The 13,487-nt window shown below is 48.9% G+C and overlaps 1 protein-coding gene across 1 annotated transcript; it reads left to right on the top strand.

Annotated features, from left to right (window-relative positions):
* Positions 1-396: 396 nt before the first annotated feature.
* Positions 397-13,062, top strand: KDELR2 (KDEL endoplasmic reticulum protein retention receptor 2). Its single transcript, XM_066640515.1, has 5 exons — positions 397-576; positions 5,376-5,476; positions 8,459-8,617; positions 10,214-10,466; positions 11,386-13,062. Exons 1-5 carry the CDS (start codon positions 486-488, stop codon positions 11,418-11,420), a joined length of 639 nt encoding a protein of 212 aa, XP_066496612.1. The 5' UTR covers positions 397-485; the 3' UTR covers positions 11,421-13,062.
* The last annotated feature ends 425 nt before the right edge of the window (positions 13,063-13,487 follow it).

Raw genomic sequence — 13,487 nt, 5'->3', positions numbered from 1 at the left:
GAACGGCTGGCTTCGAAGCCAAAAAATCAATTGAGATCGATGGGGACGCACCTGAAATGGGTTCGAGACCCTCCTAGTGGGTCCTGACCCACAGCTTAAGAACCACTGGCTTAGGGGCAAAAAAATCAATTGGAATGAATGGGGACCCACCTAGGAACGGTCGCGACCCTCAGTTTGAGAACCACCTAGAAGCAGAAAACGGAGAGCGGCTGGGAGTTATGCTGTGATGGGGCCGAGCCCGGCACGTGCAGCCGCAGCGCGGCGGACGAAGCCCATCCTGGCGCCTGCCGGCGGGCGGTGGGGAAGGAAGAGCGCGCGCATGCGCAGAGGAGCCCCAGAGGGAGGGCGTGGCCAGGGAGGCCCCGCCCCGCGCGCCGCCCCTTCCCGGCGTGCACCGCGGCGGCGCTGGCTGTCTCTGGCCACGTCCCGGGCCACGTCGCTGGGCGCCCGCCGCCTCTCGCCATCTTCGCCCGCCCGCCGCAGCCATGAACGTGTTCCGGCTGACCGGCGACCTCTCGCACCTCGCCGCCATCGTCATCCTCCTGCTCAAGATCTGGAGGAGCCGCTCCTGCGCCGGTGCGCCGCGCCCCTCCCCCCTCCCCTCCCCCCGCTGGGTCCGCGTCCCCGCCCTCCCTGGAGAGAGGGGTCTGGGGGCGTCTGGGCAGGAGCCCTCGGGGCGGGCCGGGGTCTGGGGCTCCCCTCCCCTCCCCTCCCGGGGCTGAGCTGGGCCATGAGCTCAGTGGGGAGGGAGCCCCTCTTGGGCGAGGTGTGGGGCTCCCCCTCCCCCTCCGGGTCTTCCTCCCCTCCCCCTCCCTGGAGTGAGGTGAGTCGTGGCCTCAGTGGGGCAGCCTGCAAGCAGGACTCCGTCCTGGGGCTTGTGGGTCTCGAGGGGGTCCCCCCTCATCCCGGCCCCTCCCTAGAGCGAGACCCTGAGAGTCATAATCTCAGTGGGTGGGGCTGTCTGCAAGCAGGAGCCCTTCTGGGGGGTTGGGTCTGAGGGGGCCTCCCTTCCCCTGCATTGGGGTCCCCCTCCCTAGGATGGTGCGGGAGGGGCAGGCGTCACGTCCAGCAGAGTTGGCAGTGGGGGAATGTGTGTTCAGGTTGCTTCTTCGCCCCCTCTTGGACCCCCCACGGTGTGCTCGTGTGAGAGGGTCAGTCTGGAGGTGTTGCTGCGTTGCTCAGGTTGTTCCGTTGAGCCCTCCCCTGCTTGAAAGGTGACGGGTGGGCGGTTGTCCTGGGAGCACCTCGCTGCTCTGTGAGGCGGACTGTGTGGAGGGGCAGTCTGGTCCTTTGCCCCTCTTGGAAGGGTTTGGTTGTGGGTGGGATGTTGTTCCTGTGGTGGCCTCGTTGTCACCCGTCTCTGTAGCATACGGCTGAGGGAGGTGGTCCCAGTGCAGGGGTCTTCAGCCTTTTTTTGCACTGTGATGCCAACAAGAAATAACTGAAATATGAGGCAAACCCACCACCAATCGTGCCCCCCTCCTGGGTCTTGATCGGCCCCCACTGCTGCCCACCCCCTGCCCATGCCCGCCTCATTTCCCCCCGTCCCTTGCATCTTCACAACAATCCTGTGAGGTAGCAGCCTGAGCTGCAGCACAAGAGAGCAAGAAGAGGTTGTGCAGGATTACATCGAGGGCTCTGTTTTTGAGGAGACAGGACCATGACTGGGTGGGATCCAAGCTGTCTCCTGCACAGGCTTTGAGATTTTGCTGCAACCCCCAAAAGGAGGCTTGATCCCATTGGGGTCCCGACCTGCAGGTTGAAGAAAACTGCCGTAGAGGGATGACTGATGTGGGGTAACGTTGTCTCCTGCTCTTAAGGAGCACTGAGGCTCACCCTGCCTTTTTCCACGGTACTGATTTCTTAGAGAGGAAAATGGTTCTTAAGGGTAATAGATATAGGGGGTAGTCCTAGGCTTGCCATCTGGCCCCTGTTTTAAGAGGGAGAGTGCTAGGTGATGACTGAGGTGGAGTTGCCTTGTTGTCCCCTGTTCTTAGGGAGCACTGATGTGGGGGGTCACTTCTAGGGCTGACCTGTCCCCTGTTTTTACTTGGTAGTGATGTGGGGGCTAGTGCTAGGCATTCTTTGTGTTGTCTTGTTCTTAAAGAGTGGGGGAATGTATGCCCCCTTTGGTACATTGGGGAGATGCAGGATGCTTGGGGAGGAGGGGCTTTCAGGTTGCTGTGTTGGGTTGCATTGCTTAGGGTGCTGGAATCTGACTGGAGAGACCCAGATCTCTGCTTGGCCACAAAGTACAGTCTGTGACCTTGGGCCAGTCAGCTTTTCTTGCTGTGATCAGCCTCACAGGGTGGTTGTGAGGATCAGTGCCTTCCCTTCTCAATCTTCTTGGAGAGAAAATGGGATAATAAGTGCTGGTGTCTTTTTTTTGGGGGGGGGGGAGCAGGGGAATCCCTAGTCTTTTATCATGTATTCTTCCTTTTTAAAGAGCAGGAGCCATCCAAGGATTTTCTTGAAAGCCACTGCTTCATTGCCTGTTGTGGGTGTTCTAAATCTGGCAGCCCCGTGTGCTCTCCTCGCTGCTGAAAGAGAAGTGTTTGCTTCTGAGAATCTCCTGGGAATGAACTAGGTGGAAAAATCCTTTAATTGTTTTAAATTTGTTGGTGCTGCAGATTCAGAGACTTCTTGGTACAGGTGACTTTGAGACAGAAGTTGAGACTGGAATCCTTGAAAGGAGGTCAAAATCTAGGCAGTCTGAGTTAATAACTTCAATAATTAGGACTATGCAGGTCAAATAATTTTGTCCTCCTTTCTGGCCTAAAAAAAAAAAGCTGAGCAGTAACGGCAGATGAGCTTTTTCTCAGAGGAGACAGTGGGAGAAAATTCCTGGTGGGTCCCCAAGTGAAATGATGTTTCTGTCTGCAGGGATCTGCAGGAGGGGTAAGATGGTGAGAGATGGACACAATTTGTGCACCTTATTCCTGAGAACAGATTTGAAGGAAAGCAAGGAGAGTGAGCGAGTTGCTTTTATGAAGCTAGAGCCCCTTTCCTTGGGACTCTGGAGTTGGGGGAAGAGGAAGTTCCTTCTTCAGCAGTAATCCTGGCAGAGCATAATGACAGAACAGTAATGAGAATTTTTTCTGAATGGATTTTGCAGTTTGTACATACAGAAATGTTGCATACGGAACAGGCATCCATGCAACCTTTGCAAGCCCCAACATCGCCGAAGCCCCAGTTGGCCTTCGACTGCCTGCACACCCTTTTGTGCCAGTCTTTGAAGGGGTTAAGCAGTGAGCCTGCTGGATTTGAGAGCTTGGCAAGCCTCTTGGCTGGAACTGCCAACTGCAGTTGAAAACTGGAAGCAAATGATTGAATCAGGACTTAGGAGGATAGGCGCTCAGCTGGGATTTCCTGGCCTAGTCTGACGTGGCAGCTCACCGAAGGTGTGGTAACGGGAGCTTCTGGGAGAGACGAGTTGGCTGTGGTCTTGGTGCTGCTTTGTGTCCGTTTCTTAACAGCAACCTAGTTTTCTTCTGTTCAACTGAAAACAAAAATTGTGCTAGTTATGATGTTGAAAAACTACAGGGCTGTTAGATAATCCCTTATTTTGCAAGCAGGTTTTGTTGCCAAAATTTAACCTTAAGTAAAGGTTGTTTTTTCTTGCATTTTCATGCTCCAGTTTATTTTTTTTTTTAAAGCCAATATCTTTATTTAGACTTTTTTTTTCTGTGCCAATTCTTTGACTTTCACTGTGATTCCTATATCTAAACAGTTTTCCGATCTGATGCTACAGTGATCTTGCCTAGACAGACTGGAAGAAGTAGAGAATACAGTTTGATAGCAAAATACCTGTTGCAGTTGACTCATCACTTAGTATTTTTTAACTGGAGCTGAACTTGAAGTGTCTGACTGCAGGTATTGAAGATACGGTAACCAGACCCCAAACCGTTCCATGGGTATCCTTGTGCAGAAGAGAGAACCATTTCAAATGGTAGTTGGGGTGCTCAACATGGATTTAGAGAGGCTGCTGTTTTTGGGGTGAGGGGGTGCAGAATACCCTTACAGGGGGAAGATTAATGGAGGTGGGATACGTATATGTGTGTGCTGAGAGGTTTGGGGCTGTTTATGCCACTTCTGGATAGGCAAGGAGGATATTTTTTAGGGTTGGTGGATAGCACATGCCTTTTATGACCTTTTAATAAGCCTCTATGAATTGTGCAGAGAGGAAAGGGACTGCAGAGAGGAGAGAACATTGTGCACATTAGATAGTGGCTTCTGAGATTGAATTACACAAGATCATTCATAACTTGAAATGTTTCACTGATAAACTCTCTCCCACGTCAGTTAAATAGTTCTGTCTAACATTGTTGAGAATAGTTTGTAGTTCAGTGGTGTGATATGTGAAATGGTGGCATCAAATAAGTGTGCAACTTGTATGTGATCAGGTTTATGGAAATGTCTGAGCCTTTGGCACCAAGTCAAGAGAATGTACCCTTTCAAATCGGAGACTTAAACGCCATCGGTACAGCAGCACCGGCACTGGAGAATTGGGCCCCAAGCCTGTTGCTGTGTTTGATTGTCGGTGTCACAGTGTCATGTTTTAAAATGTTCACCTTTGCTTGAATTGTGAGCTGCCCTCTGACCTCACTGTGAGCGGTCAGTTGGCAGGTGGTTATTTATAAAATTGATCTCAGTGCCTTTGTTGTCCCACTGAGAGGTGGCCCCTCAGCTGCTTGGCTGCTTTGTGCTGGTGGAGTGGCCCGGAACAGAAGCAATGAACAGAGGCGTTTGACACCCTATTATAATAATGTAACCAGGCATGTACTGTAGTCAACCCTATATTGTCGTAAATGCACTTCAGTGGGCGGTGGACGCGTGCAGGTGTGCTTGGGATTGAGGTCCAATCTCTTCTTGCCCATCGTATCGTGCTTGAGGGGTCCCAGTGCAGGCACCTTTAGGCCTTGGTGGCTGTTGCAGTACGAACATTGCACAGCGTGGAATTGGGGCCAGTGGGTCCTGCTGCCGTTACGTCCTGGGAGAGGGGTCTGGGCCTGTTCCTTGTCACAGGGCTGCTTTGAGCACCTGCTGATCTTCCTGACGTTTGTGGTGCTGCATCTCTTCCTGAATTCTTGTCTCATATTTTTTAAAAAGCACAAGTTGTGGCAGCTTTTAAATCTGAACCTTGTCCTGAAACCCCTCAGGATCGCTCTGAGAGGCAGAAGCCTCATAGCCACCTGGGTTCCCTGCAGATGGGGTTCCCCATCCAGCAGTGACTGGCCTCTGGCCGCAAAGAGGCCATATTACAAATGGGTTTCAGAGCACGTGGCGGTGAATGTGGAGAGCGGGGTCTGGGGTGAGACTACTTCGCCCAGTTTTTTGAGTCCCCTCCTCACACTCTGTGTCTTTTCTTGCTGTAGGTATCTCTGGGAAAAGCCAGCTTCTCTTTGCACTGGTCTTCACTACCCGTTACCTGGATCTCTTCACGGCCTTCATTTCACTTTATAACACGTCTATGAAGGTATGGTAACTCGAAACAGTCACAAAGGGCTGCTGAGGTTTTGCAGACTCACCTTGGAGCACTGGCCTGCATGTTTGACCAGAGTAAAAAGCTCAGTAGACCGTCCCCTGCCCCCCTCCAAAGTTTGCATTGATGGGCTGAGATACGGCACAGAGATGGTGATGCAGCTATAGGAAGGGATCACAAACATGCCCGCAGGTTCCTACCATGCCACTAGTCCTTTGTGGCCTGCTGAGACTTCCGCGTGTTGGTCTTGGGGGGTAGCTTTCTTTAACTTTCGCACGGATAAACCAGCTGGCAGAGAGTTGGGCCTTTGCTGCATCCAGCTCACTGCACTCTGAGGCTTTCCATTCGTGGTGCTGTGCTCCAACTCCAGTCGGCTCCTTTTTCTTCAGCACGTGCAACTCTTCTGTATATTTTGCCCCAGCACTGTATTGTCTGTTTCAGCAGTTCCCAGTGGGTCTGGGACCCACCAGTGGGTTGTGACCCAATTTTTGTTGGGTCGCAGAACTGGCAGGGCATATGAGGCTGTGTGCATCAAAGGTTAAACAAGCTGCTCCTGGTGGGAGCATTGCTACCCAGTCACCATTAGGGCCACACCCCTTGGCATTCATAAATCAGGCAGCAGCCTCCAGGGCCTCTAAAAACTTTGAGAACCACTGGTCTAGCTGAAATCCCCAAGGGCTGCTTAGCCTTAGTCCTTAAGGCTTTTCTCTGAATGGGGAGATGCTCTGTGCCTGTGTGTGTCTGTCCAACCTGTGGCAATAAACACTCCCAGGTTTGGCACTCAAATTCTTGTTTCGGATGAACCTCACTTTGCAAGAACTTGCAGTGTTCCAAGCCTCTTGGGTCATAATCCAGGTGTTGTCAAGAGTTAAGGTGGGGATGTGGACATAAAGGTGAGTGATGGGAGAACATGAGGGGGGAAGGGCAGAAGTGGTGCCAGGAATTAGCCAGATTGGGTACCTGCTGAGGACCCTGGCTTCTCTGAGGGCCCCCCTGGCCAAGCCGACCTCCGTGCCCTCAATATTGGATGCGGTGGTAGTTGTGACATCCTGTTCTCTGTGGCCTTCCAGGGTGGGAATGCTCACTTAGGCTCCTAGGCCCCAGCACTCCTGCCCTCAGGTCAGAGCTCAGCAAGGACACGTAGGCTTGAAAACCACTTCTGCTTCATACTCGCGTGCCTTCAGGAACAGAACTGGAGTGGCTAAATGCACCCAGTATTCCACTGCCACAGTCTTTGACAGTGGAAGATGGCTTTGTTGTCTTGCCACGGATGCCTGGCGGGAGAAGCCAGCCTCAGGATTGGCCTGTGGGCAGGGCTGGGTTCTGAGATCGGTGTGAGGCTTCACTTAGAACTTAGAACCGAAAAGGCAGTAACAAGCAGCCTAGAAGGAGGACGTATCTGGCCTGCTGACGTTATTACAATATTCCATGGTCTCTCAGGCTGTTGGATTTGTAGTCTGACTAGAAGGTATTGTGAAATGCCCAGTGAAAAGCAGTCAGTCTTGCATTGTGCTGGTAAGGAAGTTCTGAAACCCAGCAATTGTAGTCCTGATCTGTGCCCGACGAGAGAGCCCAAGGTGACGGAGGTCAAAACGCAGAACTTCAAGGAAGGAAAGTTCAGTCAAATGGTTGTGTTTCTGGGGCTGTGCCAAGGTGGATTTATCAGGAGTTGGTTTATTTACCTCCTGATGGTCAAAGGTCCCTGTTTAGCCATGGAAACCTGATGGTCATAGTTCAAAGAAAACAGAAGACTGGAAAGCATCTTGTTGTGCTTGCTCCGATGAGCCATGCTGTGCCTTCTGACAGGGCTGCTCTTGACCTGAATCTAACCCTAATTTGAGCAGTCAAAAGACTTACCTAGTTTTGCTGGGTTGAGTTTGTTCCAAGTGTACCAATAATTCTCAACCCTCATCCCAGCCTTATGGGCATTCTGTGGAAGAAAATTTCATTGATCGGTGGAACGTCATGCAGCCCATGTAGGAATCACAGCCTGAGACCTCACTGGGTGTTCTGTGCCAAGATGGATCCATTGAAGGGCTGGTGAAATTTTCTAATTGGAAGGGGTCAAGGAAAGAGGAACCTGCGGTTTTGCTAGCATGTAGTTCCCAGTGAGGCTTTAGGGGTCCCTTTGGAGGAGGAGGCCTGAGAACACCAGGACAGTGGAAAGAGGCAAACATTGCTGTTTGACTGGGACCCAGCTGGAATGACTGTGAAGCTCTGGAGCCGGGCATTGTCAACTCTAGAAAGAGTCTGCTTTGGGAATTGTGAGGTGGCAAATGGCAGGGGAGACGCTGATATCTGTGTGTGTAATTGAGGAAGTTAAAACCAAGTCCGGTTGAAATCAGTGGGACTCGGCTGTGGCTAACTTCGTCAGGACACAAGAATAATCTTGTCAGGTCAGGCCCAAGACCCTTCTGGTTTCCCTGTATACTTTCCCTGAAAATAAGCTTAGAGATGGTGAGCTGAACACCTTTTGTGCGGCCCTGACTCGCACAAGCACATGAGTCCATGGCAGCAGCAAGGTGTATGTCAGTTCCTTGGTGGAGAATTGGGCCTTACCTGTTCAGCTCCTGTATTTGGACCTGCCACATTAGCAATTCAGAGGTTGCCACCCCTGAAATTCTGAGACTGGGAGGTCTCCCTCTTCCTTCAGGCATCTGAAAGAACTTGAATTGGTGGGCAAGTGGGGGGGGGGGAATAAATTGCTTGACTTGTATCCCAGATAACCTTTTCCCAGAATATAAAGGAGCCAGTCTTAAGAAGAAGATGGGGAACAGTTTTGTAATTCCTGTAGTAGACAGTGTGACATGCTGATGAATGTAACTGAGCAAATGGGGGGGGGGGAGAAAAGCTCACTTGAACAGTTGACAAAGATCTCTTTTGTTCCTTATTGTATATATTAAAAGCTTTTTTTGGTGGTGGTGGAAGCACAGACTAAAAGCCTGATAACAACAAATGGGTGTCTCTTCCTCTCAGCTTATCTACATTGCCTGCTCATATGCCACCGTCTACCTGATCTACATGAAATTCAAGGCTACCTATGATGGAAACCATGATACGTTCAGAGTGGAGTTTTTGGTGGTTCCAGTCGGTGGGCTGTCCTTCCTTGTGAATCACGACTTCTCTCCATTAGAGGTTGGTCTTTCGATCGTCATGCTTTGGGACCCGAAGTGTAGCAAGGGGAACCTGGGTAGCTGCAAAACACTTTGCACATGTGGCGTAATTACAGTTGTGTTCGAAGCAGAACTTAGTTTGTCTGATTCAGAGGTGCATTAAGTTGTGTGTGGTGGGGAAGAGTGTTGGATATTTCATGCAAGGTGTTGGCTGGACTAGGATCTGTTTTGGTTGTTGGGAGTTTAACTCAGCGGCTCCAAAACTGTGGGCCACAACCCAGTGGTGAGTCACGAGCTGAAGCACAGTGGATCATGATCTAGGACCCTTGCCTATCGTTGCGTTGGTTTGGCTCCAAACAGAAGCCATTCCAGGAGCCCATTACTTACCGGAACCTCTCGGCCTGGGGACCCACTTTGCAGCCTTCAGAATGGCCTTCCAGCCTCCATAAGCCACTTCCTGTTTGCTTCCAAAAATCGCAAGTGGCTTATGGAGGCTTTGGAGGGCCATTTTGAGGCCTGCAGGTGCCTGTAGAGTGGGTCACCAGGTTGGGAGAGGCCTTCAGAACCACCAGGAGCATCATGACCCACTTCAGAGGGCAAGGTGGGTTGCGGCGCTACAAGGTTTGGGAACCCCTGGCTGCAGTGTGTGTGTTGGTGGACTTCTATCTCCGTCTTCAAAGCAGTGTGGCATCCATAACTGTAACTGCCTTGAATAAAATTATTTGAGTACTCAGAGCATGTTCAACACAATAAATGCTGTAAGTGTAAGAAACAGCCTTCTTCTTGTGTTCTGCAATTTAAGTTCCTCAGATGGCAGTTGGGAAGCATTTGGTGCCATCTGGAGAACTCAAGAAGAATTGCATGCCTTCTGCAACACAAACCTGAGGACTGATTACAGAGGCCTTCAAGTCAGGGAATTGGGACCCAGAAGTGGGCTGCCACTTGACCTTGGGGGGCGGGGTAGCAGCAGTACAGACTTTGCTATTGTGTTTTGAAGCTCAGGCCTGCAGAGTCTGAAGAACAGCCAGGGCTACGAGGTCCCAGGTGAGATAAATCCCACTGGAGGGCTTGGTTTTTGGAGGGGCTGCTTTGGGTAAGCTCCCAGGTTGCCCACTTCTTTGCCAGCACCCCCTCTACTCTTTCCACAAATGTCTTGTTTCCTATTCCCTCCCCCTGCAAAATTGACTGTCTGCTAATGCCGGGCTACTCCCTGCTCCTCCTCTGATGGATCTGGAAGGAAAGAAGGAGCAGAATAACACAGTAGCAGAGCACACTGATTGGCCAGCTCCACCATATGGGGAAAGAAGAGGAACATTCACTGCTCAGTTGCCCACCCCATCACTCACTGGGCCCTTGATGGTGGTTCAGTTCAGATTGAAGTTCAGGTTGAAGTTTCAACAATGACTTCTCCAGACCATGTGTTGGTTTTGGGGAGAATCCCTAGAGCAAGTCTTGTGCAGTTCTCCCCACTGGTTTTAGGGGGGAGTATTTTTGGCATGCCAGTGGGCTGTTTGTAGAGTAGACCGAAAGTCTCTGACTAGGACACGGTTTCACCGACAGTAGACTTGAAGGCAGTTGGTGATGGTATCGCTTGAGCCTCTTTGCCTTGCTCTTTCAGATCTTGTGGACTTTCTCCATCTACCTGGAGTCGGTGGCCATCCTCCCACAGCTCTTCATGATCAGTAAGACTGGGGAAGCGGAAACCATCACGACCCACTACCTGTTCTTCCTGGGCCTGTATCGTGCCTTGTATCTCATCAACTGGATCTGGCGCTACTACTTCGAGGGCTTCTTTGACCTCATCGCTGTCGTGGCTGGTGTGGTCCAGACTATTCTGTACTGTGACTTCTTCTATTTGTATGTCACAAAAGGTAAGGCACGGGCTACTCTCTCCTCCTCCAGTGTACTTTAAAGGTGGGTTCCAGTCCATTGCATCAGATGCATGATATGAAATCCTTGGTGTATGACAGTCTTCATGCATCTGAAGTGGACTGTAGCCCAGGAATGCTTAATGCTGAGATGAATTGGTTTATCTTTAAGTCTCTACAAGCCTTCATTATGTTTGTAGTTCTTTGAGTCTTGCTTTTGCCATTTGGGATTTTTCATAGCTCCGGATTCCAACCTCCTCCAACTGCCTGTCCGCCTTTGTGCAGTTTGTAGAGATGAGCCTGGCCAAAGAACCTGCAAGGCTAGGATTAGTAACTCGTTGGAAACACAGGAGGGCAGAGTAGGATAGTATTTGTTGCAGGTGCATTTCGTGCAGAGAGGAACGGAGTAGGAGAAGAGACTTTGGGAAACACCACTGTTCAAATTACCATGTAGCAAATTATGAGCATATGCTTGCAATGTCTTTCCTGCATACGTGAAGGTGGCACTGGTTATCCCAGTTAGGCTGTTCACTAGGACGTGACTTGCTTGTCACTTAAATGTAGCAAAATGACTGTGTTAAACAAGAGTTTACACATGGCCCATTGTATGTCAGCTGTGCATACCTTCTAACGTACTTCCTGACAACTGGAGCTGGCTTGGGGTGCAAGCAGGTCCGGGCGGCCAGCTGTAACTTTGGACCTGATGAGGTTCTCCAGATGAGTTCCTAGAGCAGAGAAACTAGTTTGCTCAGCAAGAATCCAGTGCTCTGTTAACCCTATGAATCCTAGTGCTGTTCTTAGAGCCCCATAAAGGCTCGTTATTTGGGGGAAAACTTGGAGAATCAGTAATTCCTTAGATGCCAATTATTGGATGCCTGTGTGGATTTAATAATGCTTCAGTTTTCTTCTTCTTCTTCTATAGTACTTAAAGGAAAGAAGCTTAGTTTGCCAGCATAAGTGCCAAAACCAATCAGCGGCATCTGTCATCCTGGATGCTTAGAACAATCCTTACCACAAGCAAAAGGTGAAGATGCTTGAGACAGGAAGTCCACAGCTCTTTCTCGCAGAGGGTCACCAGCAGGCTCTGTAGAACCGAAGGACAACCAGCCGACTTCTGTTTGATGCATCTTGCCTCTGTCTTTTTTTATTACTATGTATAAAGATTTTTTACATAAAGAAACTTAATACTGTGTGAATTAATTCAGTGTGGTAGTTTTCAATTGGATTTGTTCAAACAAAAAGTGAGGTTTTGTGGGGTTGTTTGTGACCAGGAATAAGTGCAAATGCTGCTTTCTTTTCAAGGGTTCTCTTTCGGTCACATTGGTGCACACCGGGGTGTGCTGATGGATGGGTGGAAAGCCTTCTTTTGTTGATTGCAAAAAGTTTCATTCCACTGTATTTATTTTGTTGCCCAGAAGTTGAACTGGTGCATCAACTGAAGTCAAACTACAAATAACAGAATTTCATGTTGCCATGTCACAAATCATTAGTCAGTCATGGTTATTTTCTTTTGATTTTTAAAATGGGGATCCCTTGTAGTTGTCTACTAATACACATCGTCCTCTACCTCTGTGACCTCTTGAAGACATTAGCTGGAGAGTATTTGGTGCCAATGATGTTTTTTGGTAGAGTTCTTGCTTTTGTGGCTTAGCAGCAACCCTTTCAGTTTCTCATCAGGACAAAATGAATCACATTTTTGGGGGTGGCGGGAATTGTGCGTAAAGCTCTGCTTGTAAACAGCAACCCACATGTTGCACCTCGAAGGATGAACCTGTGATAATTGTCCGGTTGAAGTTATCAGTAGGTGGCAATTTTTACCAATGTCTTCAATATTTTTTAAACCAGTACTTTTACAAAAGTAATGTCTGTTGCTCAGCTTCCAGCAGTTTTAGACATGCCAGTTTTGGACAATTAGTGTGATTTTTGAAATCAAATCTTATTCCTGAATCAGCAGCAACAAGCCCTTTGCTTTACCATTCCCTTTTTTACTGAGCTGTTGCATGACTTATCCTGTGTTACCATTCTTAAATAAACATTTTATGAAGTTGTGTGTATATTGTGGTGATATTCTGGAACTGGGCCTCTCTGCCTGTGAATCATTGCAGTATATAATTTGAAAAGGAGTCTGATGATGAAAGCAAAGGATTTATTTGCAACATGGACACCTTGAAAGACATTTGTGCTTAAGTCTTGTGGTTATGGGTCTCTAATTCTAGTAAGAGCTGGAAGGAAAGAAGATAACTTGGCTGTGAGAATACTGTAGCAGAAAGGCTGGACAAAGTACTTGTGAGGTACGCAATTACCTGGTTTAAATGTACATGGTTACTGATCCCAGTGATAAATACTTTTCCTGTTTAAAAGCATGAAATCCTCTAATTAACTGAGACACTTGGATAATTGTAATAATTGCAGGAAATGGTGACAAAACCATCTAGTGACTTGGGAATTTTTAACCAGGCTTCAAAAGGCTCAGTTGCACCTTGCTATGTACCAATACTTTAAAATCCACTCTGGGGGAACTGCAGTACTGTGCCTCAAACCTTGCTTATTGCTCACATGTATGTGTAATTTCTGTTACAAATATATTTTTCTCACTATATTTCTCCGTCTCATTAAGTTCTTGGTTTGAACAGAGTAGTCCTGCTGGACAAATTTGGTTTGGCGCTCTTGTGTAGAGTGAAGCATTACGTCCAAAACTAGAAAACGTTTAGTGATAGCAGGCACCTTCATGGCATCATGACTATAAATAAAAATCACCAGGTGTAGTGGAATTCTTCTCTATAAGAAACACAGGTTGTCCTGTTTTGTTTATATCTGTTTAGGGTTCATATAGTGGTTGTCAGATATTTTACCCACTTTTTAGAATGAAATCTGTTGGGATGCTCTGGAAGTGATCTGTACTGGTCAGTGACCGTAATAAAAGATTCTTCTGGAAGTGATGTCATCAAGCAGGGAAATTTTTAACAATCCTAGGCTGCAGTCCTACCCACATGTACCCAGGAGTGAATCCCACTTGCTATCATT

This window comes from Tiliqua scincoides, chromosome 13 (assembly GCF_035046505.1).
Source record: "Tiliqua scincoides isolate rTilSci1 chromosome 13, rTilSci1.hap2, whole genome shotgun sequence".
NCBI lineage: Eukaryota > Metazoa > Chordata > Lepidosauria > Squamata > Scincidae > Tiliqua > Tiliqua scincoides.
Note: the sequence above shows the minus strand (reverse complement) of the source record. Positions and strands in the feature narration are given on the sequence as shown.

Coding starts and splice junctions, on each gene's coding strand:
- KDELR2 (XM_066640515.1), top strand. CDS start 486: ATGAACGTGTTCCGGCTGACCGGCGACCTCTCGCACCTCGCCGCCATC. Junction 8,618..10,213: donor ACGACTTCTCTCCATTAGAG/GTTGGTCTTTCG, acceptor TTGCTCTTTCAG/ATCTTGTGGACTTTCTCCAT. Junction 10,467..11,385: donor CTATTTGTATGTCACAAAAG/GTAAGGCACGGG, acceptor CTTCTTCTATAG/TACTTAAAGGAAAGAAGCTT.